The sequence below is a fragment of the Pogonomyrmex barbatus genome, unplaced genomic scaffold, assembly GCF_055798465.1.
Source record: "Pogonomyrmex barbatus isolate J1 unplaced genomic scaffold, ASM5579846v1 scaffold8, whole genome shotgun sequence".
In the NCBI taxonomy this organism is placed as follows: domain Eukaryota; kingdom Metazoa; phylum Arthropoda; class Insecta; order Hymenoptera; family Formicidae; genus Pogonomyrmex; species Pogonomyrmex barbatus.
In genome coordinates, this window is record NW_028297182.1 from 186,821 (window position 1) to 213,342 (window position 26,522).

General features: G+C 37.0%; 1 protein-coding gene across 10 annotated transcripts in view; it reads left to right on the forward strand.

The window, feature by feature from the left end:
• Positions 1 to 25,321, forward strand: part of LOC105426200 (rap guanine nucleotide exchange factor 2) — a 110,522-nt gene extending 85,201 nt beyond the window's left edge. For 3 of the 10 annotated variants that reach the window (XM_089084191.1, XM_089084196.1, XM_089084190.1), the window contains 16 exons: positions 8,052 to 8,153; positions 12,310 to 12,522; positions 12,599 to 12,951; positions 13,037 to 13,498; positions 13,578 to 13,870; positions 14,116 to 14,419; positions 14,512 to 14,743; positions 14,820 to 15,124; positions 15,227 to 15,411; positions 15,485 to 15,696; positions 15,893 to 16,124; positions 16,213 to 16,512; positions 16,603 to 16,920; positions 18,017 to 18,133; positions 20,626 to 20,898; positions 22,204 to 25,321. In XM_089084191.1, the coding sequence (XP_088940317.1) occupies positions 8,052 to 8,153; positions 12,310 to 12,522; positions 12,599 to 12,951; positions 13,037 to 13,498; positions 13,578 to 13,870; positions 14,116 to 14,419; positions 14,512 to 14,743; positions 14,820 to 15,124; positions 15,227 to 15,411; positions 15,485 to 15,696; positions 15,893 to 16,124; positions 16,213 to 16,512; positions 16,603 to 16,920; positions 18,017 to 18,133; positions 20,626 to 20,898; positions 22,204 to 22,235 (3,933 nt within the window). In that variant the 3' untranslated portion in view covers positions 22,236 to 25,321. The other 7 variants (XM_089084195.1, XM_089084201.1, XM_089084193.1 and 4 more) reach the window with 7 other exon arrangements.
• Positions 25,322 to 26,522: the final 1,201 nt, after the last annotated feature.

Genomic DNA, 26,522 nt, shown 5'->3' on the forward strand with positions numbered 1-26,522 from the left:
CCTATTTTGAATAGCTAGCTCGGGTTGACATAATAGCCCGACGGCACAAAGGGACTTATTAGCCGTATATCCGATAAGTATATATACGATTTTCGTTCATTAAGGCGAACAGTTTCTAGAATTGTGGCGCAAGGAGGACGTGTGGAACGCGCGGGATTTCTCGGACCGGCAAAAATGCGAAACCTCATCGTCGGTTTCGCCAGAACGGAAAAATGGAAAAAGTGAAAGAAAGCGACCAGATCCGCTCCGAAAATAAATCCCCACCCAGACAACACGTTCCCTCTCCTAGTTTATATGCGAGGCCGCGCGTCGCTTTTTTTCTGTTTGTAAATTCCGCCGAACGTCTGCGCGATCTTCGCATCTCTTCTGAAGAGAGATGTGTTTCTGCGCTGCATAAACTCTTGACTCTGCGTGGTACAAGTTTGACAAGCTGTGAATTTTAAAATTTGTTTCGGTTATCCTTTGTTATGATTTTGTAATATGCATAGGTATATTTTTTTAAAATGAAGAAATATCACTTAAATAAAACATTATTTTTTACAATTTTTTGAATATTTTTTTTTTAATTCTGCTATTATCTTGTATAATTTTGTAATTTATCTTATATATTTTGGTAATTTTGCATAATAATATATATAAATTTTTATTTCAAGATTGATCGGAATAATCGTTTTATTGAAGAAACCTTATTAGTCAGAACTGTCAGTTCGCTTTGAATCCATTCGCCATGGCCTGGCCGCGAGTATCATATTCTCTAGCCCCTTTTAAATGCACGTTCCAAGTCGACACACTTCCGGCGCAGAATATATGCTATCTCCTTCCATTATTGAAGCGCATCTTTAATTTCCTTAGTTTAAATCTCGCGAATACTATGGAATTATTTCCCGTTATCTCGCGCGCTCACGTGTCTTGAAACTTCATCGTACGATTCAATATTCGCACGTGGTTCGCGAATATCATTTACCGTATTATTTTCGGACAAGTAATTTTTCGGAAACGTTGAAATTAGTTTAATGCTCGAATAATAAATATAAATAATAAAAGTAATGCTTCGGAAATCAAATGATACTTTTATGTATTTATGTACCGTTCCTCTTTTTCGAATATTACAGCGTTCTCCAACTGTAAAACGTTTTAAAACTTGAAGGAAAATGAAACACCGTGTACTCATTCTTGATCACATAATCACACATTACGGACCCATGCTCCGTTTGTGACTACGTGAGATCATTTAGCGATCTTGAAAGCGATCTTAAGAGCGAGCCGTCGTTGTTGGAAGCGCGTAACACGTGATCGTTCGACCCAGATCTCTTTCTACCTGCAACCTGTCGCCGCTCCTTCGCTCGCTCGCCTGCCTGCCTACCTGTTCACGTTCTGAGATGTATCGACGAGGTACGGTCATCAACGCTGGCGCGGTGTACGCTCGAACGATCACCGGGTTACTCGCCCGGTTGGAAGCCGTACGTCCATACATCGCTCGCACATTATCGCGATTGCCCCATACGATTCTATGACGCGAATGGGCGAAGGTGCGACACACGATACGGCAGTTGACTGGCAGTCGACTGGCATCGACTGTATCGATTCTCCGAAGCGTGCATACGTGTGGGCCGCGCGTGCATGCGTCGCGTGCACGTATCGTACGCGATAGACTTCTCATTCATGCCTCACGATCGCGGACGCACGTGTGCGCGGATATATACATATGTAGAATTGCGTCCGAGAGAAGTCACGAAGTGGTTCAGTAACTGTTTACATTCTTATGAAAATGATTTTTTTTATCCATCGATTATCCGCGATAACGCTCGATAACGGCTGTATGCATATATCCAGAAAGCGTGTGTAAGTAACGGGATGTATTGCCTAACGTCTTTTAATCGATGTAAACAGTGATTTATTCTCTCTCTCTCTCTCTCTCTCTCTCTTTTGACGTATGCTCCCTCTTTTTTCGAGAATAACGTTGACTCGCTTGTTTTTATGACACGTGAGACTAGAAAAGTGTAACGAGAATGTTACACACATATCATTCCTGGTATAACTAATTAATAAAAATTATCAAGTCTCTCAAGTCTATTTAAGTCGGATAAAGCACGGTTTTACGATTTTATCATTTGCTCGCGTGCTTAAAGTTTAGTTCGTTAATGAAAGTGGATACGTTGAAATTCAGATAGGACGTTACGGCTCATAAGAAAATACAATGGACAAATGGACAGACATCGGCAAATTAATGACACGACCGGTCCATTTTGAACCGGGCCGTATAAATCGAAGTTGTCTCGACGATCTCCCCTCGGGAGCGGGTGACACTGCATTCCCTGCTGCACGCAGGATAGAACCGTCTTCTGCGCGGCGATCGCAGTAGTGATTAAGTGTTGGTGCACGCGACAAAAAATGAACATCCGTGAAGAAGAAGATAGCGTGCTATCGTGGCGTACGCCGGACGAGCGCGGCACTCCAGTCGCTTTTCGTACTTCGTCCGACGTGGTCGACGACGCGTCAGCCGTTAAAAGTTGTCATCGGTTGTATTTGATACGCGGCATAGTGATTAATCGAAAGTGCAAAGTGACGATCAATCGAGTGACTAACGGGACCCGCGAACGAAATGTTTTGAAAAAATTAATTGCGAGACGAGGAAAGACAAACGCTTTGTCTCGAGTAGATTTTCGAGCGTATCGATCGCTACGGAAGGATTTACTTTGGAAATCGCGTTGAACATTGCCGACGTCTAGCCATTAGTTTTCGTTGGTATCGTATCGATTATAAACGGATTTTTTTTCGGAAGCCCTAAAAGCTCTTTGAAGCCATCCTATATCGCTTTCCGGTAGCACGATACGAGCCTTTGATAGTGTTTCGTCTCTATCCGGGTAGTCGCACATCTTGAAGAGTGAGAATTTAATAGGCGCGACGAAACGTACGCGAATGGAGTTTTTAACGATAGTTTTTGTCGAGCAATTTGCATAATTGTTGAATTCAAATTACTTCCGCTTGTTCGATACATCTCGATTTCTATGCAAAAACATCTCATAAAACATCTCTCTCCCGTTATCTGTTTGTTGGCAGCGAATAATACAGCGGTAGCCTTAGTTTGTCGATTTTGCAAAGTTTTTAGAAAATATTTTCCTTTTTTGCAATTCTTAAAATGTCTTAACATTGTTTTTTGTTTTTTCCGTTGAGTGAAATATTTCCGTCATCTCTATGATAATTTCAAATCGCAAATCTTTGTTCCAAATTGAAAATGATATCTCTACCTCTTTCGTTTCTGCTCTATGCAAATTTTCCCTCTTTCTCGTTCGATCGGAATGCAACGACGCTATTTTTGTCTCTCTCTCTCTCTCTCTCTCTCTCTCTCTCTCTCTCTCTCTCTCTCTCTCTATGACGATGGCGTCTCTTTTTTTAATGTAGATTCCACCGCGGCGCTTTCATGGCGCTTTCTTGCGCGCCCAAAGTTTTTAGGACCACGCGTGACGCCAATGGCGTTGGGGGCGCAGGAAGAACCGAAAATAAAGTAGACAGGCGCCGAACCACGCGGTGTGGCGTGTGAATGCAGTGCTCGGTTCGCGGAGGTCCCAGAGAGAGAAAGAAATTTTTAGCCGGACGCATCCGCGCCGTAATGTAGACTCCTCGTAGGACACGACTCGGGAGACAGTTTATGCGCTCGTGTTCATCAACGCGCCCTTTCTCAGTCCGTGCAACGGCGCTGTAATTTATATCTTATCCGACGCTCGGTCTCGCATTCGTACACTTGCACGTACACGCGACGTTGTTGAATCGCGGCCTCAAAATTTACGCTTCGTGTACCGTAGACATGAGTCACGATACAATTTTTGTAATGTTGTCATCAGATATCGAACGTTGAATGAGGACAACTTGGCTGACTCCAAATTGATTGAAAAGTGACGCCTACGCCTCGTAATGAGAATAAATTTTTACGAATAATTGGTGTAGAAAAATGAGACTTTGAAAGTAGAAAGTTCCGTAGATCAAACTATTTGAGTCTTTTCGATTATCATATGAGATTAAGAGTTTGACTAATCTGCTTGAAATAAATTTAAATCAGTTTAAATTTACTCCACAAATGGCTTATCTCATTTTAAAATGATACTTGTTTTTAGGCTTTTCAAGTTTTTCGTAAAAATAAAATATTGGCTTCCAACATGTGCGTACGACATTCGATGCCTGTTTTTTCAAGCAACATGGATACAAAATTTCCTTCTATTTTAATTTTAATCTGTAAAATTTATTATTTATTATTTGTCATTTATGAATATAACTGAATTTTTATAATAATAAAAGGATAGGATATGATACTGAATTATTTTCTGCGAAAAGTTATAATTCTTTACTAAATAATTTAACCTTTTATATATATATATATATATATATATATATACACACACACACACGTCAAACATTAACAGTATTAATAGTAGTATTTGTTTTATTAATTAAATATTACATTAACTTTTCTTATCTTTTATATTTTAATATATTTGTGATAATTCTGATTCTGATTAAATAAACCAAATTCTTTATGATTATGAGTTATTTAAATTAAACTTCATTCTTCGTTAATTTCTTATTAGACTTTTTAATTTTCGTTGACAAGAAAATTATACATTGTAACATATGATAAGTCGCTTTCTACGTTCCTGAGCGTGTAAATCACGTGACTGCAGCGGGTCGGTCTTTGGCCCTCTTGAAGAATTGTGGACGATTCAGTTCTCCAGGAGACGCGATGTGTACGCGAAAGTACGCGTATGTCGAACGCGAAACACGACTGAGCTTCCAAGCGAAATAGTCGCGTTAATAATTTTAACGGAAGGCCAATCCCGTTGACCTCGACCTCGAGATTATAAAGTTTGCAACTGATATCGCCACGATTATATATATATATATATATATATAGAGAGAGAGAGAGAGAGAGAGAGAGAGAGAGAGAGAGACGAAAGCGTTACATTACATACCGGAGCACCGTTCGCGTTCTCGTGTAAATCTCACTCGTTCATGCCGTTTAACATTTGACGTTTGCAGCGCTGTGTTCGGGTTTTGTGCAGCCCGCGCAAAGTTTAAGAAATATCGTCTGAGTATACGAGTGATTAACGTGGAAAAGTGCTGGTAAATTGTTGAAAACATTGGGAAATTGGTATCGCGTGAGACCGAGTCTGCTGGTATCGCATAGTTGACACGGTGAAAAATATGACGATTCGCGTCGCGATGGCAGTGAAAAAATCACGTGGATGTGGCGTGTAATTGACCGGTCTGTAATCTTGACTCTAAATTATCCGAGTGTTCGCGATGTTGAAACATACGAGCAGGACTGGACGACCTCGGGTCGTCGTAAGAAAACGGAAAGGACGCTCGTTGTCTAGAAGCTGGCCTGGTACACCGAGAACTCTATCGATCGTGTCGTCTGAGGTAAAAAAGCGCATCTCGTCTGAAACTTTTGAAAAGTCAATCCATTATATCGAGTAATGTGATTGCATGATAAAAGTTTGTTTTTATAACTCGTTAATATTTGCTTAAAAATTTGAGAATAAGAATGTTTACGCGAAAATTTACCCTACGAGCTGATGGAAAAGCACGTTTCAGATTGTATAAAACTCTTGTATAAAAAGTGTTCGAATAAAAATTAACGAGTTATACAAATAAATTTATTGCACGATTTATTGACTCTTGTGTTATGTAAATTCATTTTCTTATTTTTTTTACTTGATATTATTTCCTCTTAAATTGTCACAATTTGCATAACATGCAAATGGGATTTGTATAATAAATTATATTTGTACGTTGCGAGCGAGCGTAACGAAAATAACATATAATAAAAATGACATACGCGCACATATGAACCATTATCATATACGAGAGTAAAACGGAACGAGCTAGATATTTCTTTCCGTTTAATGCTATACATCCGCTGCGGATACATACGTAGCGTGCGATCTTTTGTCTTTCGTAATGATTTTAACCGCCAGTTTTATCTTCTTTCCGTTGCGGAAACGGTTGTTTCATATCAATTTTCGATTACGCATCGATATCTTGAGATGCTCGGCCGTCCGTCCATTCCTCTTATTGTTAGTCGATAACCTTGCGAGCGGGGCGATACGAGCGATCGTATCTACGAACGAGGTCATTAACGCTTCTCGAGATCGACGTAAGGAACAACGAGGAGACGAACCACGTTGACATCGTCTCCCGGCGATCGTCCCGTCTCTCTCTCTCTCTCTCTCTCTCTCTCTCTCTCTCTCTCTCTCTCTCTCTCTCTCTCTCTCGATACATATATGCGATTGTGTACACGTGGATGCCGCCTACGCACGCGGGTCGAAAGTCCCACGCAGAGATTGAGCGCACAATGTAGGAGAATGGCAAACGGAATGAATGAGAGCGTATAATTGAGAGAGTATTTCTCGTTTGATCGTAGTTGATCATTCACGAAGGATGAACAACCCTGAAAGTAGATAATATCCTTTACATCATCGTTTGTTGTATCTTGCGCTTTGTTTTAGTAATTGTCAAAAATATTGTCAAAAATATTGTATAACAATTGTCAGTTGTCATTTTTAATTTAACGTTCAAATTTTTTTATTATGAATTTGACATAAGAAATCTTTAATTTTTACGCCAAAATAAGTAAAAGTAACATAAAATTTTTGAATGTAATAATTAATAGGGAACGCATGTATATTAAATTTGAAAATGTCATGTTTTTCAGGCACGTATGCGCTGAATGCGACATAATTAAAATGCATCATAAAACATTCTTGCCTGAATAATTCACCGTTATTTTGCATTCACACCTAATATAACGATAATTATTTACAATTCGGTTGTTACGTCAAAAAACACTCTCACATTCTGCATCGTTCGTTTACACATTGCGTCACAATTGCGTTACGCTTTCGCTTGCTCATTATGAATATCACGCGTGCTTTTAAAATTAAGCGTTATTTAACAAAGCAAGGAAAGGGGATATTATATTATAGTTGCAAAATGTATTGTTTGTTTACAACTATTATATAAGAATAATAATGTAGTGTTATTAATGTCGACGTAACGTAATCTCGAACGAATTAGTTTACAATTCTTTTAATAACTACGTGGAACAAAATAAATATGTTTGGTCGTTCAGAAAAATGCGCAAGTAACGCGTTATTATCACGCGTTATATCACTTTTCATATGATATAACGAACGATACAATATATAGGAACATTCCTGCGTTGACGATATACGCAACCGCGTAAAATGCCGAGTCGGAACGTCGTGTTGCTCGCTCGCTCGATCGATCGATCGATCATCAATGGGAACTGAATTTTCATCCCGAAATTGGCTAAACATTCGTGGTAACAATCGAGTCACGAGGGAGCGGTTCTGTGAATGGAACGTATAACCAGCCATATCTACCGGAAGTCCGGCCTACGAGTTCCGGCCCGAAGCGCACTCATTGTCTCATTGTCTCTCTTTTATCCTCTTTTTTTTCTTCTCATCGCTACGTTCAGCAGCGAATGCCGTTGCCTGTCAGCCGAAAAAGAGACAGTCACGGCGAAAGGCGAAGGGTAAAAAGGCAGCTGATGTGTCGTAACTGGTTGATAATTAAAAGCTCGATGTGATGACTTTTTCGTTTGTATCGTAATATGCAGTTCACGACAGCGGCTCTTTTATGATAAACTTATGGAGCTTATTATTAATTATTTTATATTCTTCTTTGAGAAATTCGATAATATATCACGGATAAACTGTAGTAATTAAATCTCTTTCTGGGCAAATATCGAATATTAAATTTACAAAATTTACAGACAAAAGTGATTCTATTTCTGAAATATCTCTATATGTAGCAGTTATCCACTTCATTGTCCACTTTATATTGGACAGCGTAAATTAGTAGATTCAATGATATCATGTTGCGCTTAGAAATTGATAATTACTTGCTGATGATTATTCAAACTCTTTATTATAAACACGTTGATAATTTCTTTCTGCTTTCTGATCAATAGATTGTACGTTATTTATAGTTCACTTATCAGCTTATTATATAAACTGATGTGTCTTTTGCAGATCGACTACCCGGAAGTTCATGGCGGGGGAAGAATGCATCGACCACCGCATCCCCATCCCATAACCGATCACCGCCAGGTTAACCTGGTCTTCGATGACACGGTAAATATCTTTTACTTATTTATGATAGTCTAATAGCTATGATCACTTATGTATTAATATTTCTTCTTTTACCCATTTGATCAAATAAATGTTGCTTCAGTCTTACATCGAAATTTAAAAACGTCTATTTCAAGGGAACTTTAACCAAAGTTGATGTAACGATTGTTTTCTTTTTCACAAATTATTATTCCATTTGTCTTCTTAGCTTCACTTATCTTAAAATGAAAATATCTTCGTCTATTTATTTTTATCTAAATATCCAATCATAAAAGAGATATTGCATTTGAATTGCTACAACAAATTTCTTACTGTTTCAAAAACATTCATTACGCATACGGTTTTTGAGAAATAACATATAATTATTTTCATCAAAATTATCGAAACGATACAAATTACGACGATACTGCCTACATGTATACGTACATAGAAGATTTATGAGACGAATAATTTTAATAATCGAGATTTCACCGGCGTGGCGTCGAGCGCGTGCGGCAGAGTACCTGCGGAGTCGTTCTTCCGGCGGGCAAGAAGTTGAATGGGTAAAGCAATTTGGAAAGTAGTGTGTGGTGCGCAGGACAAAAGGAAAAGTGAGATACACGAACGACATAACGGGTCGTATAAATCATCCGTCGGGTCGGACAGTGGCCTTTGAGCGGTTACTATCCGTTGCTGGATGGATGCTTTGAGCGGACCAGCGGCAGCGCTACTCTCTATCCTCATTCGCTCGTCTCTCTCTCTCTCTCTCTCTCTCTCTCTCTCTCTCTCTCTCTCTCACGTCTTGTTTTTCTCTCTTTCTTTTTCGCTCCTTTGCGGCTCGATCGACCGTCCGTCGACTCCTTAAGCACATTTCACACGATCGTCCGACAGAGACTCTCTGTGGAGAGGCCTCTTAAGATCAATTCAGATGTCATTATCGGCGTCAATTTACGTCATTGCTTGCCTATTGTTCCGCGATTAACTAATCGCGAAGGCTGATGAATATTAATCGCGAAAGCACCGGCGCGTTTTTTCCCGATCAGCTTCTCGAGCGTGTTTTCAATATATTTTTATGACGTTACATCGACTGCTGACATTCGCGTGGGTATATCAAAGTAGATTGTATTACGTATTAAGTGTTGATGTATCTTCATTTTTAGTTATTTTTATCATCTTGTCATTATTATTATTAATTGTGCGTCTATACATTCGAAGTAATTATCGTCAAAACAAAATTTGAAAATAGACTTTTCTTAATCTTTTAGTTCTTTATTTTATAAACGAACTAAGTAATCTTACTATTTAACTAAAGACAAATTATTGTTCAACGTGAATTGTGATAATTTTTTTCATTAATTTGCTGTCATACATATACGTAATGTTAAAGAATTCAAACGTGAGAGAGAGAGAGAGAGAGAGAGAGAGAGAGAGAGAGAGAGATTGATTCGAATTTTATTCTTTTTCTACATAAAATAAGCTTGTAATTATTCATAATCATTCATCCTCAAATCACTTCGAAATCTTATCAGATAGTCTTTCGCGAATAAAATAGTTATTATTATTATATATTTAAAATTCTTGTTTTCCGTCATACGCAAATTACGCATAATCCTTTTCTCTCAGCATACAATTTTATGTCCGATTGTAAGCATTAATAAATTAATTATTCATTATTATCGCGTAATTTTTGCCTTATTTTTAATATTGGTCTGAAATTTTATTTGCATCATAGCTATATTATAATCGGGTCAGTTTTACAACAATAGGTTTACATGGGTTTATGTTAAGCTAAGATGCGTCTTTATACAACGGCTGAATAGTCTGCCCGAGATTATAGAGATGTAAATTCGAGCTACGTTTACAAGCCACTGCGAAATTACGAATACTGATGTTGGGTATGTGTATGTACTTAATGAAATTTATTTCAATCCCCCATGCAATATCTGTAGAGAACAAAATTTCATTAAGTTTCCAGCTATCTTTTTATCCTCATATGAAAAACAAAATTTAATTGAATTTTCAGTCTGAATATCAAATCAATTTTTAATATATCGGTATTAACTCTATTTTTTATGATTCTTTTTTTGATATTCGTTTCTTCCATAAAATAATTGGATTATTTTACATAATATTGAGATTTATTTTATATTTATTTTTTTGCATATTTTAAATTTTATCGAATAATATACAAGTACATAATATGTACAAGATACAGCATAGATTTTATATTTTACAAAAATTATTTCATAATACATTTCAACATGATCATGTAGAAAAAGCAAATATATAGTTCGATTTCAATTCAACGTGTTTCACGATCAATTTAAAGATCTGTTGTCACTTTGATACTCTATCGAATCATTAAGAGTCAGGTTTAATTTTATTGCGTTTCGATCGCGTTTGTAATCAGATTCGCGGATATTATATATCAACAAAACGATCAAGAGATTCGCATCGAATTCTTTTATAAAAAAAAGAAAAGAAAAAAAAGGAAAAACGCGACGTCACGCGTAGAAGCTACAGGTGGGCCAATGCATCGCCTCCCTCTCTCCGCTAGCTGCCACGAGGCGCCCCCTATTGACACGGACCTGAGGAGCCGCTCACGGCGCGGCAGGTCATGTGACCACCCTGCGTTCTCGAAGGGAATGCCAGCGGCACGGCACGGCACGGCACGGCACGGCACGGCACGACGCGGCTTGACGAGAGACAGTGAAGGTGAGGGCGGGGGACGAGACGAAGCAGTCCTACGTCCACTAAGCTGACGGCTGTTCGCGGCGACGACGACGACGACGACAACAGACGGACGGACGGACGGACGGATGAACGAACGAATGAACGGACTGCCAGACGCATCACGAGTTTCGTGCTAAGCCATCCTAAGAGGGTCACGCCGCGGTGTATCGTTTCTACGCGCGTTACGGCACGCCAGTGAGAGAAAAATAACCAAACAAGGCGGATAAGGCGCGTAAGAAAATGCGGACGCCTCTCGTGGCCGCCGACGACTCGTCGGATCGGTTGTGACTATCTCCGTGAGGACGACGATAAGAACGATAACAATAACACAACCAACGACGACGCAAGGATTGCGGTTCCGCTAGCGTGATGGACGCGTTTGGCGTGTACCAAGTGAGTGCCTCTTTTTGGAGATATGCTCAAAATGGCCTTGGCTCTGTTTCTCTCATCGTTCGTTTCTCTCGTACTTCGGAAAAGCGGGTTCTTGAGGTACGCGGAGCGTACGCTACGCGGCCGCCCCTCACAGTGACATGACGATAGTGTCGCGTCGTAGGTGTCTTATTTGGATGATGAATGTATATATATATATATATATATATATATATATATATATATATATATGGGCGCGAGCGAGAAATACACCCACGCACATACTTCCGATGCACGGCTGCGTGCATGCATGCATGCGTGCGTGCGTGATGTCATATCATTATGACCTAACCTAAACCGCGAATGAAAGCCTGTCCCAATCACGCCCATTCTTGGTATTTCCTACTTTCCTGTTAGCAAGCGAGCGGCGGCGTCGTCGTCGATGTTTTTGTTCCGCTTCTAAATCTATGCAGGCATAGGTTGACTCTGATATTCAGGAACAACGTTTCGAATCGTCTTCTTAAGTCTCCTTCATGAATCATTGTTTTGGAATTTTTAAACGCGTGTTATTGTTGTTTGAAGTCATTATGTTGAGGAGAATTACATCAAATGGGAAAAATGTTGAATTATTATTGCATTATGCTTTACAATAATTTATTTTTACAATTTATGCAGTTTAGACTTGTAGATTGTTTATATATATATATATATATATATATATATAAATAACAAGTAACAGAACTTTTGTATCAACATAATGTTTTTCTCTATTGCTCATTATTCCAATACCAATTTTTATCATGAATATATCTTTATCTAGTTATCAAAGATTTCTTTATACTGATTTGCATAGTATTCTACAATGAACATACATAATAATGTAACATTGGATAATGATACAATAAGATTAATAAATAATAAACCTAAAGAAATTTTATATGAAACAAACTCTAATTATAAAAATAATATCAAGTAATTTATAGTTTATAATATCATATTTATTAAAAACCAACATGTAAATCTTGTTATAAAAATTTAAAAGTAATATTAAATAAGTTGATAAAATTTTTCTTTATAGTTCTCGCAAGGCCTGACAGGCAGGCCAGAGCTGTATCAAAAGTCAAATAGGAGCAGCCATTCGAGTGACACAAGTTCAGCATACAGTGGATCTGACACCATGACATCTGTACAAAGTTCATTAGATGCAGATCCTGATGAGGTAGATCTGTCAGGACTCGTGGAGTCCATTGTTGATAGCGATGAGGAAGAAGATTTGGCAGAAAGTATGGACGTAAGTATGATTGATTTTATTGAGTTTCCTTAGATATACATTAGACACGATTCTAATTTTTATTTTAATATTTCAGAGTTTGACAGTACGCGATCCTGTACGAGAATGTTTAGAAAAAGATCCTGTTGAGAGAACAGAGGATGATATAGAGACGCTTTTAGAGTTCACGCAACAATTGAAAGCTTTTACAAACATGACACTGGCTGTCAGAAGAGCTCTGTGCGCTGTGATGGTATTTGCAGTGGTCGATCGTGCTGGAATGGTGGTTTTAAATGATGGCGAGGAGCTTGACAGTTGGAGCGTGTTAATCAATGGTGCTGTTGAGATCGAACATAGCAATGGCGAAATTGAACAACTCGGTCTTGGAGACAGCTTTGGTATCTTGCCTACTATGGAAAGGTTGTTACATCGTGGAGTTATGAGAACAAAGTTTGTAATGGTTTTTCTTGTATAGATACTGGATTGATATTTGGAATGATATAGAAAAACAAAAATGCGATTTTTTTATCTGTAGGTGCGATGATTGTCAATTCGTTTGTGTCACGCAAGCGGACTATTTTCGAATACAGCATCAAGGCGAAGAAAATACTAGGAGACACGAAGAGAATGGAAGAGTAATTCTAGTGACTGAATTGCGAGGAGCCTTGGATGGCGCCGCGCGAAGGGGTCATGTGGTTATTCGGGGAACGCCCGAGCGTTTGATGTTACAGCTCATTGAAGAAAACAGTATTACGGATCCTACTTACGTGGAAGATTTTTTATTGACTCATCGAACATTCATTGATAGTCCGTTGTTAGTGGCAACTCAATTGTTGCAGTGGTTTGATCAAGCGCAAGTGCGAGATCGTGTGGCTCGCGTTGTGCTTTTATGGGTGAACAATCATTTTACCGATTTCGAGACTGATCCAGCGATGATGGAATTTTTAGAAGCATTTGAAACTGGACTGGAAAAAGAAAAGATGTTAGGACAACAAAGGTAAATCTTAATTTTTTAATTTTATTTTTAAAAGACAATATATATTAAAGAGAAAGTAACTGTTATTTTGGAATTTTAGGTTGTTAAATATTGCATGTGCGGCGAAAGCAAGAACGCGGAATGTTACATTAGCTAGGCCAAACAGGGATGAAGTCTTAAATTTTAGCATCTTAGGGGGATTCGAAAGAGGTTTTGGTATATTCATCTCAAAAGTTGACAAGAGATCTAAGGCTGAAGATGTTGGTTTAAAGCGAGGAGATCAGATTTTAGAAGTAAACGGTCAAAGTTTCGAGCATGTAAATCACGCGAAAGCTCTTGATATTCTAAGAGCTTCTACACATCTCAGTATAACTGTAAAATCTAATTTGCTTGGTAAGTTTAGTTTATATAAATTAGAAATAATATTATTGGCTATTTATTGACTATCAGGAGAGAAAAGAATAGCCGTCCATTTTTATAAGTGTCTTAAAGCCAATCTCAAATATTGTTTAGTAAAATATCTCTTTATTTGCAAATTAGATGCAATAAATTTTATTGTCATTTTTCGCTTGTGAAGTGACGATTCCAATATGGCCACGGTGATTAGTCAGGAATCTTAATTTTATTTATTTTTGCAGCTTTTAAAGAAATGCTTCAAATGCCAGACAATTCTCCGAGACCGCGAGGCAGAACAAATAAGCCAGAATTACCAAGACTTCAGTCAGATCCACGAGCTAGATTATCAACGCATGTGGATCCTATGACACCAGTGAATCCTTTGAATCCCATGATTGGTGGAGTTCCGTTATTAATTCCGGACAATAATGTATCACCATGCAAAGATGCTAAAAAAGAGCACAAGGGATTTATGACTCTTGGACCTAAACGGCGATTACAAAAAGCACTCATGAAAATGAACATACTGCCAAAGAATACGATCAAGTGAGTGTATTGAAACATATTGCACAAATGCAATTAAATTTATGTAATTTCTGCCGATACAAAATATTTTTTTCTTTTTTTAATTTTAACAGCGACGGTGTACACATGGATGATCCTCTTGCACCACCACATACACCACCGGGAACAGGGCTTACGCAAACTACTACCAATCTATATCATTCGAAAAGTAATCCAGATCTTACATCGCTATATTGTTACGATGACTTGAGGGCAAACGATTATCCCGAACATGTGCTCAAAGTATACAAATCCGATCAAACTTGCAAATATCTTCTTATTCATAAAGAAACGACGGCGCACGAGGTAAGTAAATTAACATCGTTGAAATTAAATAACTTAAAAATATACATGGGTTATCTAATGCATTAATTTATTGTAGGTGGTGATGCTTGCGCTTCAAGAATTTGGTATAACGGAAAGCAGTTCAAATTTTTCTCTAGCAGAAGTGAGCGTCGGCGAAGGTGGCATGATTAAACAACGTAGATTACCTGATCAATTACAGAATCTTGCGGAACGAATTGGTTTGAGCTCTCGATACTACTTGAAAACTAATGGAATTTCCGAAACCTTAGTAGCCGACGATCAAGCTCCAGAACTTATTCGAGAATCTCAAGTACACTTTTTGCAATTAAATGCTGTGGAAGTAGCAATACAACTGACTCTACAGGATTTTAGTATATTCAGGTAATTTTTATTTTATAAAATATCTACATCCGAATTTATAATTATTGTTTTAATCAGACGTGACCATTATAATGATAAAACTTTTATTGTATTTTGTTGTAGACAAATTGAATCCACAGAGTACGTGGATGATTTATTTGAATTGAAGAGCAGATATGGTGTACCCATGCTTAGTCAGTTTGCAGAACTAGTCAACAGGGAAATGTTCTGGGTCGTAACAGAAGTTTGTTCCGAACATAATCTTGTACGACGCAGTAAAATTATAAAACAATTTATTAAAATAGCCCGTAAGTATTTTGAACTTTCTCCTTACTCTTTAATTTTTATGCATTTCACATAAGCAAATATGTTTTTATATAGGTCAATGCAAGGAGTGCAAAAATTTCAATTCCATGTTCGCGATCGTGTCCGGTTTGGGCCATGGCGCAGTGTCAAGATTAAGAGCTTCATGGGAAAAACTGCCAACCAAATATCAAAGACTATTTAGTGATTTACAAGAATTAATGGACCCTAGCCGTAATATGAGCAAATACCGGCAGTTGGTGGCATCTGAACAAACGCAACCACCGATAGTGAGTGATTTATTTACAACAGTAGTTTCTTTTTTGTATTTACTTTTATATTTTATTATATTTCTATAATTCGAACGTGTACTACACACACACACACACACACACACACACACACACACACACACACACACAAAATTATTAACTGAACAAAGTATAATTAAAATTGAATACCGTTTTAAAATAATTATCGTTTTAGATACCTTTCTATCCGGTCGTGAAAAAAGACTTGACCTTTATACATCTTGGTAATGATTCGAGGGTGGAAGGTCTAGTGAATTTTGAAAAACTCAGAATGATCGCCAAGGAAGTGAGAACGCTAACGAATATGTGTTCTTCGCCCTATGATCTACTAACTATGCTAGAAAGAGGTGGGCAACCACCAAGTTCCGCCATGGTTGCTCTGAATCAAATGACTACTGGCAATCAAGGTAAGTTTCTTGTAATGTTCTTTTTTTTTATTTTCGAGTTAATTTCTAAATATGGTCTTTATATATTTATATTTATTGCGATTTATAGGCGGCCAAACGGCGACAGTAAAGCGACGAAAAAAATCGACGGCGGCACCAAATCCGAAGAAAATGTTTGAGGAAGCGCAGATGGTTCGAAGAGTGAAAGCCTACCTTGCAAATATGAAAGTGATCACCGATGAGGAACGGTTGCATCAACTTTCTGTCGATTGTGAGCCACATGCAGGAGCCGTTGCGGTTGCCGCTGCGGTGCCACTGGGAGGCAGTCGGGGAAGAAGACATCCATCGCCTACTCTGTCAACTACCAGTAGTGCCAGTAGTACCAGTGAAGGCAGGAAGAGTATACAAGGTTAGAGTAAATCTTTGTCAGTTACTTTATAATAAATTTGAAGAATTTATTCTATATATCTATATAATGTATTTGATTATGAATTTTCAGGTACAAAATTCGGCGCTGCATCGCCACAAGCAGTTAGGAAAATGTTGGCTCTGTCAGATCCTCATAAAACGCGACCGTATCAACCTAAGCACTGTCCACCACCCTTACCTGTACCGGGATTGGCGCTGCACTCAAGTGGTTTGGAGCCTAGTCCAGGTGCACCTAGAAGAGTAGGATCTGGTAGCAGGGTACCGATGCACGAGCGATCCCACAGCGATACTCCTTCCACTCTACCGCCCCCCGTCGATCTCAGCGCGGAGAGTAGTAGTGTAACTAGCTTGAGCAATCTCCAGCCGCTGAGAAAAACTTTAACAAGCGGTGAGTAATTATTTTATTTTTTTTTTCTTTTTTTTATGGTTTGAAGCGAGATGCTGTCCGGTACGATAATACATTCTTCTTTAGGTCTCTCTCAAGATGTATTTAGAAAGATTGTTTCATCTGAATAAATCTTGACGATTATTTTATGTTGCGGTACTTTTGACAGCTTTTTTTATAACTTTCTAGATCGTACTGACAGCCGATAGACTGTTAATCGATTAAATATCAACTTGGTAGACACGCATCTCGCGAAGCACCATCACGCATCTTCATTGCTCGTTACGTACACTGGTCAGGTCTCTCTCGCAATAAGGAGTCTCATTTTTATGCACGCTGCACAGCCGTTTACGCAATTTATAAATGTTCCATGTTATTTAGTTGATCCATATATACACACATACACTCATATACGCATCTTGTATGCCGATTATTCATACACGCATCTTGTAGCGCGAGCTTTTCTTTTCGGTCAAACGCCACAGATATCTCGAGTCTATGAACTACGATTTCGACTCTCATACCATGGGACATACGGAATTGTATTTTTAATAATATCGATATCTACAGCGCTGCTTTTACGCAATAGAAATAGAAAGTCATCGATAAATTGTAATAATTTTATTTCGCAACTAAAATAATTTGCACAGTTTTGGCAATTTCGGTTAAATTTTAAATTTTAAATATTTAAATGAGCACAATGATTGATATTTGATTGATATTCGTTATACGAGAAATCGATCGCGATAGGTCAATTACGATTTTAATAGATTTTTCTTACAATCGTGCATGTAAGATATATTCATTCCGATTACGCTCTGTTAGTGATAGATTATAAACGCTTGTACACGGCAGAGGGAAAGAGATAGGAACGTGCGAGAGATGTGCATTTGGATGTGCATAGCGAGATAACGAGTTTAGGTTTTGCGCGTTGGCTCTCCGCGAGATGGAAAGATACGAATTACTCAAAAAGAGTACGAATGAGGCGAAAGGAACGTCGCGATTGTGGCGATAGAGGCGTTTAGCGATCGCATCAGGGCGTAATCCCTTCGGTTAGAACGTGTGTAGTGATAGAAGTGTCTTGGGAACCTGTGCGTAGGTTCGGTGACGAGCAGTGACAGTGGTCATAGCACTCAACTGGACAGCCATAGCGGGAGCAGCGTGGAAGCGGGCGGCAGCCCACCGCCATCGCAAAGACGGCACTCCGCTCTGCAAGGTACGTAATCAAAAAAAAAAACTCGAGCGTGAAACGAGAAAACGGATTATGGCTCGCGGATTGTGTGCTCGTGTGCTGTTCCTCTTGCCCGATCCGTAGAGATATATCCGTAGTAGAGTAGTAGAGACATGGTAATTTCTCTGTCGCGGTGTCCACCGCCGGACCGGACCGGACCGGACCGGATACTGGAAATCGAATTTTCTCTTGACGCGCTCGCGATGAGAGCTGGATACACTTTTGAGATTACACGGTCGTTTACACACCCATCCGCTGTCTGTTTTTTTTTTTTTTTTTTTTTTTACATTTTATTTTATTTTATTTTATTTTATACCGGCTTTAGTTTTTGCATTAACCGTCTATTTTTATGCTACCAAGCGAGTACGTGTTACATAGTCGTTTTGTGTGTCGAGTGATAGTACTGTTGATAGTATCTAGAATCAAAACCACATAAATTTTGATGTGTGTGTGTGTATATATACATATATAGATTTTGCTATATGTACGGAAGTGAATCCTTTATGTTTGATGCTGTAGCGTTGCAAATTAAACAATTGAAATTAATCAGAATTGCGATTTTAATATTTTGAATATATTTGTAGTTACGATTTGTGAGTTTATAAATTATTTCCAATTATAAATATACATATTTTTTTTAATTACTGATTTGTCGAATTTAAATATTAGCAGGAGTTTCTGTTGATATGTTATCTTATCATTTTGTATAATTATTTATCATTTATGTCACTGACTAAATTTTATCGCTGAAAAACGTATGTCCCATGGCCACATATTTCCAAGCATCGAATATACCATCGTAAATGTCTCTTATACGAGTGTATAAAAATTTAAATATTACAGAATATTAACGTTGCGTACGCTTTTGTAATGATACTCGCGTAATGATATATACCGAGCGTTGCGTATAGCGTAACAAAATTGTGCTTTCAACTGCTTCTCTTAAGGTACTTAACCGCTTCTGTATATAAAAGATTCGCTTTACAGCTTATTACTATTCGCTTAATCACGCTGGTGGTAAATTCAGGCGTAACTCGTTTTAATCATGCGCCGAGTCTTTCGAGAAAATTTGCATCACGTAAAGACGATTCGTTCCGAGGATCTCTTCGGGTTTTCCGATACAACGGCACAAATTTGTAAATTTTGTAAAAAAAAAAGAAATGTCGTATGTGGCCTCTGTATGGTGCAGGGTCTGTTATAAGAGGTGGAGCGCCCCCATTTTCTCACGCGGTAGCAGTGTTACCTCCGCTTCCTGCCAATCAGAATCATAACCACAATCATCATCACCACCATCACCACCACCAACATTATCACGATCATCATCATCATCATCATCACCAACCCCCAACTCCTCAAGGTGAGTCCGCGACTGTCTGCCTATTTCGTCTGTCGACGACACCTGCACTGAATCATTGCGTTAATTGATCTTGCTGTTGATCTCTTGTTACGCAGCGGAATCTGTCTTACTTTTGAGGATGTAAAGAGTATGGCTTTGCATGCGAATCAACATGTCGGAATATTGCTGCGAATGGTAGAAAGTAATCTTACTGGTCTTCAGTGTTTTTACACAGCTTGAGCTTTATTCGAGCTTGACGAGGATTGTTTTTCTCAAGAAAAAAAAAAAAAAAAACGACGTGTTTGGTCTTTGGTCTACGTGACATTATCGCGCGTGTAGCTATCAATTATCGAGTTTGCTGGTGCGTATGTTGGTGACAAATGGTGACACTACCATTCGTTTCTAGCATGGTCTAGAAACGCAACGCGTTGCATCCACGAGTTTGCTCCACTTGCGTATTTGCGTGTACTGTAGCAGCGTAGTACTGTAGTAACTCAACGTTTTTTTTACAGGATACTAACTATATAAAACGGTATATATATCTGTGCTTCTTTCCTCTTGGTGGGCAGATAGTGTAGCGACGAATGTTTTTTGCGGTTTCGTTTGTCTCTCGCGGATCTCGGCTATAAATGAGCATGATTATCTTTAATCTCTTTCAAAGTGATTAATAGAATATCGTAACTTTTTTTATGCTGTTTCAAGAGATTGTTAAAATAAAAGAGAAGTTTTAATCGTTAAAGTTGGGTTTTATCGAATGTTGGTAGGAAAGACAACGCTGATAAATGTTGCAATACTGCATAAACTATAAATTCATAGAGAATAAAATGAATATGGAATGCTAAAAAAAATAAGAACTTTTTTTTTTTTTTTTTTTTTTTTTCAGGAATGAAATGTACTTTTACTAATTTATGTATAAGATATTCCAACTTTTGACGTTAATTATAATATGTTGTAATTAATATAAGTAGATACAAGTTTGATGCTCCCGATAGTCTTACAAATGCTCGTTTATAAGCGCTACATCCGTGGTGGCAGGTGAATTGCTTGGTCGACGAGATGGAGGATGTTGTGGAAGCGAGAAAAGATGCGAAATGGAGGGAAAAAGAGAGAAAGAGAGATCGAGAGAGTCGAGGGTTTTCAGGTACTACGGGCTTAGGAGTAAACGTGGGCCTAGGGATGCCAGCTCCGTTGCCACCACCCGGAGCGGGGACCACAACCATAATGACGACGATGGGTGTCATGCCGGGCAACATAACGTCGTCGATCACAACGATGCGATCGGGCATGAGTAGCACGCCACAGTGCCGTCAACCACCGGCGTACAAAGTCGCACAGCAGATGGCGAGATTACACAGACTCGGTCGTGCTAACAGCCACGAAGGAGTCACCTATCGGGGCACCGATCACGAAGATGGTACTACATCTAATCAAATCGCTCTACCGTTCACACACGGTTCACATACTCACCCTCATGTCACACATCTACTCGATTTACGCTCGTTGAGGCTTCTTACGTTCTCGTTGTTAATATTCACGCACAGCGAGGAGTGCTGATTTGTTGGCGAAAGCATTCCGTCAACTCGCTACTGTCGGAGTGGCCTTCATAAAACTGTACTCTTACGACCATAATTGATTTGCAACGTATTTTTTTTTCCCATTTCTCTTATTCGACATTTTTTGTCATGCATACTATCGAAAGTAATTCTTCTCTTGATATATATATTTCTAATTTTTGTGTATTTATTTAAACGAATATTTTTTAAGATTAACGTCTTCTTTTTCTGGTACTGATATTTGCTGATGCAGGTTTAGAAATGTTGCAAGTCACTTTTTCTAAAATGATCTTTTCTACTTTTATAAAGGCGACTTGATGCATAATATAATTGAGATTTTTGAACATAACAGAAGCACAATTATATGAACACCATCTTGAACGCAATCTTGAACACAATCATAAATACAGTAATAATATTATAGCATCAATCGATGGATGTTATATAGTTATTAGTATATAATGTAAATAAATAGTATATTTGTATAATGAAGGAAATGTCTGTACAACATGTCGAAAGCTTGTATTTAATGTGACTGTTGTGTAGCACATTCAGCATAGTCACATAATTTCATGACGCATAATCATAATATTTGTTTGCATTATGTCAATATTTATGTTAGTGATCACTGCATAATACACCAGCTTATTCGTCATCATTGAATTATACATTGAAACATTACAATATATTAATTTATGCGATTTATGTTTATTTCATGCGTGATGCCGAAGCATGATTTGTTGCTTGTCCATGTCGCACGTCTTATCCTTTGTTTATTTTTGTTTGCATTGTTTACTTTTTTAATTAGCTTGTTTTAAAATGATTAAATTTAAAACAAAAGATGCAATATTTTATATTTATAGATATCGCATTAGCGAGAGACTCTAACATGAAGATATAGAAAAAATAAATATAAATTCTATATATTGCTTTATATATATCATACAGCATGAAACTTCTCGCAATAGTTCTTAATTTTTAGTAACATATCCTATTATCGATCATCCTACATTGTATTGAGATTATATCGATTGTTTTTAAGCTGATATTTAAATTAGAACACATTAAATCTATATCATATCTATTCAAATTAGAGTCCCTCGTATTTTGATCATGATATTTGACACGTTAACGTGTCATTACTAAAATGCATTTTAATGTTGCAGATGATGAAGATGCCCAAGTGTCGGCGGTTTAAATGGTCCACGAGTTTCATCAAGTTTCAATTACCATTTAGTTAATTTCGTCACACTACTTTTTTACGCGGTCAAAGGAGAAATCGCTTTCGGATAATATCATTTGCGAACCATTAAGTAAAAGAATGCAGAAAAGATTATCGACACTCGCAAACTTTCTTCCTAAATAACGACAAATATCGTTTTGCATTGGTAATGATAGCATCCTGATTCGATGATCCGTTAATACAAGACATTTTATTGAATCGTGGGTCAATTTTTCGCGTAGGCGGAATCCACTTAGTTTACTGCGAAAAAAGGCATTATTCTTATTTAAGCAGAACGCTTGTCTTCCAAGGGTCTCCGAGATGAACCTGAAGGAATCACTGAGAATCTCAAGCGTTAAAGTATTTCCAGTATATTCCGCAGTACAACGTACTGTGGAAAGCGACAAATAACTGGCAAATGCTGGTAAGCGGGAGAAGACGGTAGGAGAGTACTTTTCTTTTATTAGACTGAAGGAACGTTTCTTAGGTAAGCACACTCTTTCACGAGATGGTGAGAACCGAATTAAATGAGAGAAGGAGAGAAACCGATCGTAATATTCTATATAAATGTGTAATACCAATGTGTAAAACCAAGTCCAAAGATGTTATATATACTGCGTGTCGCCAGAGAAAGTACGAATACGATGGCGTGTCCTGTAATATATATTTGATAGGTTAATCTTTAGTGTCTCATAGTAGCGTAAGTTGGTGTAAATAGCGTAGTGTTATATAGTATTTAGAGAGGAAGAGCAAAGGGACTACGAGAGATGAGGCAAAGATTCATTGTGTAGTTTAGTGCGGTTGGTTCTTGTGTCTAACACAATGGCGTTCCACCAGCATTACATATTTAAGAATTGAAAAGATTATCAGTAAGAAAATAGAAACGTCTCTTAATTGTTTTAGATTTTGTTTGCGTTATTCGAAACGGTTTATTCCATTTTAAGCGCCTTCCGTTTTTAAAAAATTTCTATTGCCAATCTGGCTCTTGTACAGACGATTAAAGTTTTACAAAAAAAATTAATGTACTTTTATGCTTTCGCTAAATTTTAATAACGACATAATCAAGTACAAAGAAGAAAGAATATCTCGAAAACTACGCTAAAAAATTGGTTACTACGCGAAATAATTGTTTTTTACAACAACGCAATTTTTTTAAGCGTGCTCGTTTACACATTATAAGACTACATTTTGCTTATAAAACTATATTTTTATTGAATACAACAAATTTTAATTTGTAAGTAAGTTATTGTTTCAAAACTTCAAATTTCAATTTTTTAATTGGATATTTTGATATTACCATTGATATTATCGTCAGATTTATATTATTTTATGAATATCAAGGTTATGTGTTTAATTTTATATATATGATCTGCAACAATACAAAGAAATCTTTGCGGATCGTATCTTGTAGAATTCGAGGATAGAAAATGAAAAAAAAAAAAAATAAATTTTTTCGCTACTTTACATGTCGGTACGAGAGAAATGGTTGGCTTTATTATTGTAGATTTGTCCATGTATATTATATATATATATATATATATATATATCCACATACAGAACGTATGTGTATTCGCACGCACACGCACACACACACGCACACACACAAATATATGCTCTTGTCTCTTAGACTTGAATTCATTTATAAATGTTATAAAGGAGCTGTAATGTGATATGTATGACGCGTAAGCAAAGAGGGCCTAATTAGTCAGGCACCGTTTTTGCGATTGCCACAGAAATCGAAAGAACGCGCGAAAAAAAGTGAGGAAGTGGAGGAAATGAAAGAGAATATGAAAGAGAGTATGAATGTATATATGAAAAAGGGGGAAAAAGAATTTCTCTTTTGAAAGAAAGAGTCAACACAGTACTTTTTGGATACTTGGATCTCTATCATCAATTACATTCCAAACTTCGTCTTGTATTTATATTTGTTAATGTATGATTTCCTCTTTCGATTATCTTACAAAAAAGAGAAAAAAGTAACAAGCCTTCGTTTAATGGGTTGCCGTTAAACATTGTCATTACTTATTTACTTGTTCTTTTCTTAATTATTTTCTTTTATTAAAAAATTAATTTCGAAATCCATAAAGACTGTGTTACTTTTCAACGTAATGCCCCATAATTCTGAAGGATCGAAAGAGAACATATGAGCCAGCTTTAATTTTTTAAAACAGGAATTCGCTATATTTACACATACGTATACACACATACACATATACACACACGTACACAAACATACTTCATATTCATATATTATATCTCTTTGTACATATCCTAACGACTTTTAAATATTAATATCCAACATTCTCGAAAAAAATTTTTAAACGTACCGGTAATTAAGATTTTTCGTAATTCAGCGTCCAAAATTAAATACTTTTTTTTTTTTTTTCTTTAGGTCTGACGCAACAAATTCATTTTTATCTTTTATTTTTTTTTCCCCCGACATTTTCTGCATTTTAGGCGTGCCAGGTTCTGTATCATTCCACATGCATTTATAAAATTGAAAATGTCGAAAAAAATTGATGAATTTTTATCGAGAATTATAAGTACATCCTGCTTTGTTGTTATTATAATTATAATTGAAATGTTTTTAACAATTTTTCTAGATAGAAAAGTCATTAAGATAAAAAATTTTTATACAATATGTCATAAAATGTATATTATTTATAAATTTTCATATAGTGAGATAATTTGAAATTCTCGATGGAAACTCAAACTTCATGTTATTCCACTAAAGTCAACAAGTAATTTTTTGATAGCGACATTTAATCTTGAATTAAAGGAACCTGGACGTATTAACCTTTGCTCTTTTCTTTTAGAGAAATTCAATAGAAAAACAGTACAATGCGAGCACGCGAGGATGTTTACTGTTCGGAAGACAGAAGTTAAGACGGGCTGCATTTTCTTCCGTTCTCTTTATTTTATTTATACTATGCCTATGTTCTGTTGTTTTAATTATTTATAACCTCGAGATATATTTCTATATAACGCGGACAACAAGCAACAGAGAATCTTTTGTATTTAATTTGTTTAATAAAACTTGAATCATAGTACAATGTCTCCCATCCTTTTAGTTTTGTTCATTTGTTGATCCTTTTCCGCACAAAGACCTATTTTTTACGTTTATTTATTTATGATTTATAATATTATAAAAACTAATACTTTAGCAAAAGGTTTCTGCAAGGTATATCTGAACGCCAACATACGTATAAATTATTTAGCCTGAAGTGCGAGAAAGGAGATGTATGGCAGAGAACGGAACATCTGTATTTTAAAATATAAGTTATCTTTGCCGATACAACGCGGAAATATAACACAATGTGTAAAAGATGTTGCGAAAAGAAGTCATTGCGTCTCTATTGCGGCGCACTAATTTTATCTTCAAGTCGTTCTTTCAGACGTTCTTTAAATGCCTTTTTCTAGAACTTATGTGAAAATATTTTTAAAATAAATATATCTTTCCTTAATCTTGATTTTTTTTTTATAATAAAGAGACGGCGTTCCTATTATTATGCCCTATTTGCTACGATTTTGTACATAAAATCGAATATCTTTGAGTCCAACATTTTTCATTTTTCTTAACAAATTACCGCTACATACGGTATATTTTATCAGTAGCGATAAATACATCGAATTTTTTAATTACTTTTTAATGTGTATCCGTTATAGAGGAAGCGAAGAGTCAGGCACTTTTCGCTTACTACTTTTTTAATACAAAGGACCATGGAAGTTGATTGTTTTCTCTAGTATTGCGAAGATTGTGTTTCTTTTTAGAATTCTTGTGCGAGTTAAAGAGTAGGGCGCAGGCATTTCGTGACGAATGCTGATTGCAATCGGTACCGTGCGTAGCGGATCGTCTGTTGGAACGAAATTGATAGGTGATATTACTGCTACTATTTTGTACGACACGATGTTTTGTATATCTATCTACTGTATCGTGTAGAGAGAGGGAGAGGGAGAGTCTACCGATCACTATATAGGTGATAAAATATCGAATGCATATTTAAGATTACCATTTGTAGACTTACGCGCATAAATGTTATAGTCCCATTAATGTACACCTGTAAATCCCTCCCAAGTAAAACAATATATGAACAATTAAAGGATTGGTAAGGAATCGATGGGATATTTATTTATCACCTCTTTACGCCAGAATGGGCTATATGGGATTGTTTCTCTCGTTGAGGAGAAAATTTAAAATATAAATTATCATCGACGTGTCTTCGCGACGTAGAAAAATATTCCATTTCGTGGCTTGAAACGCAA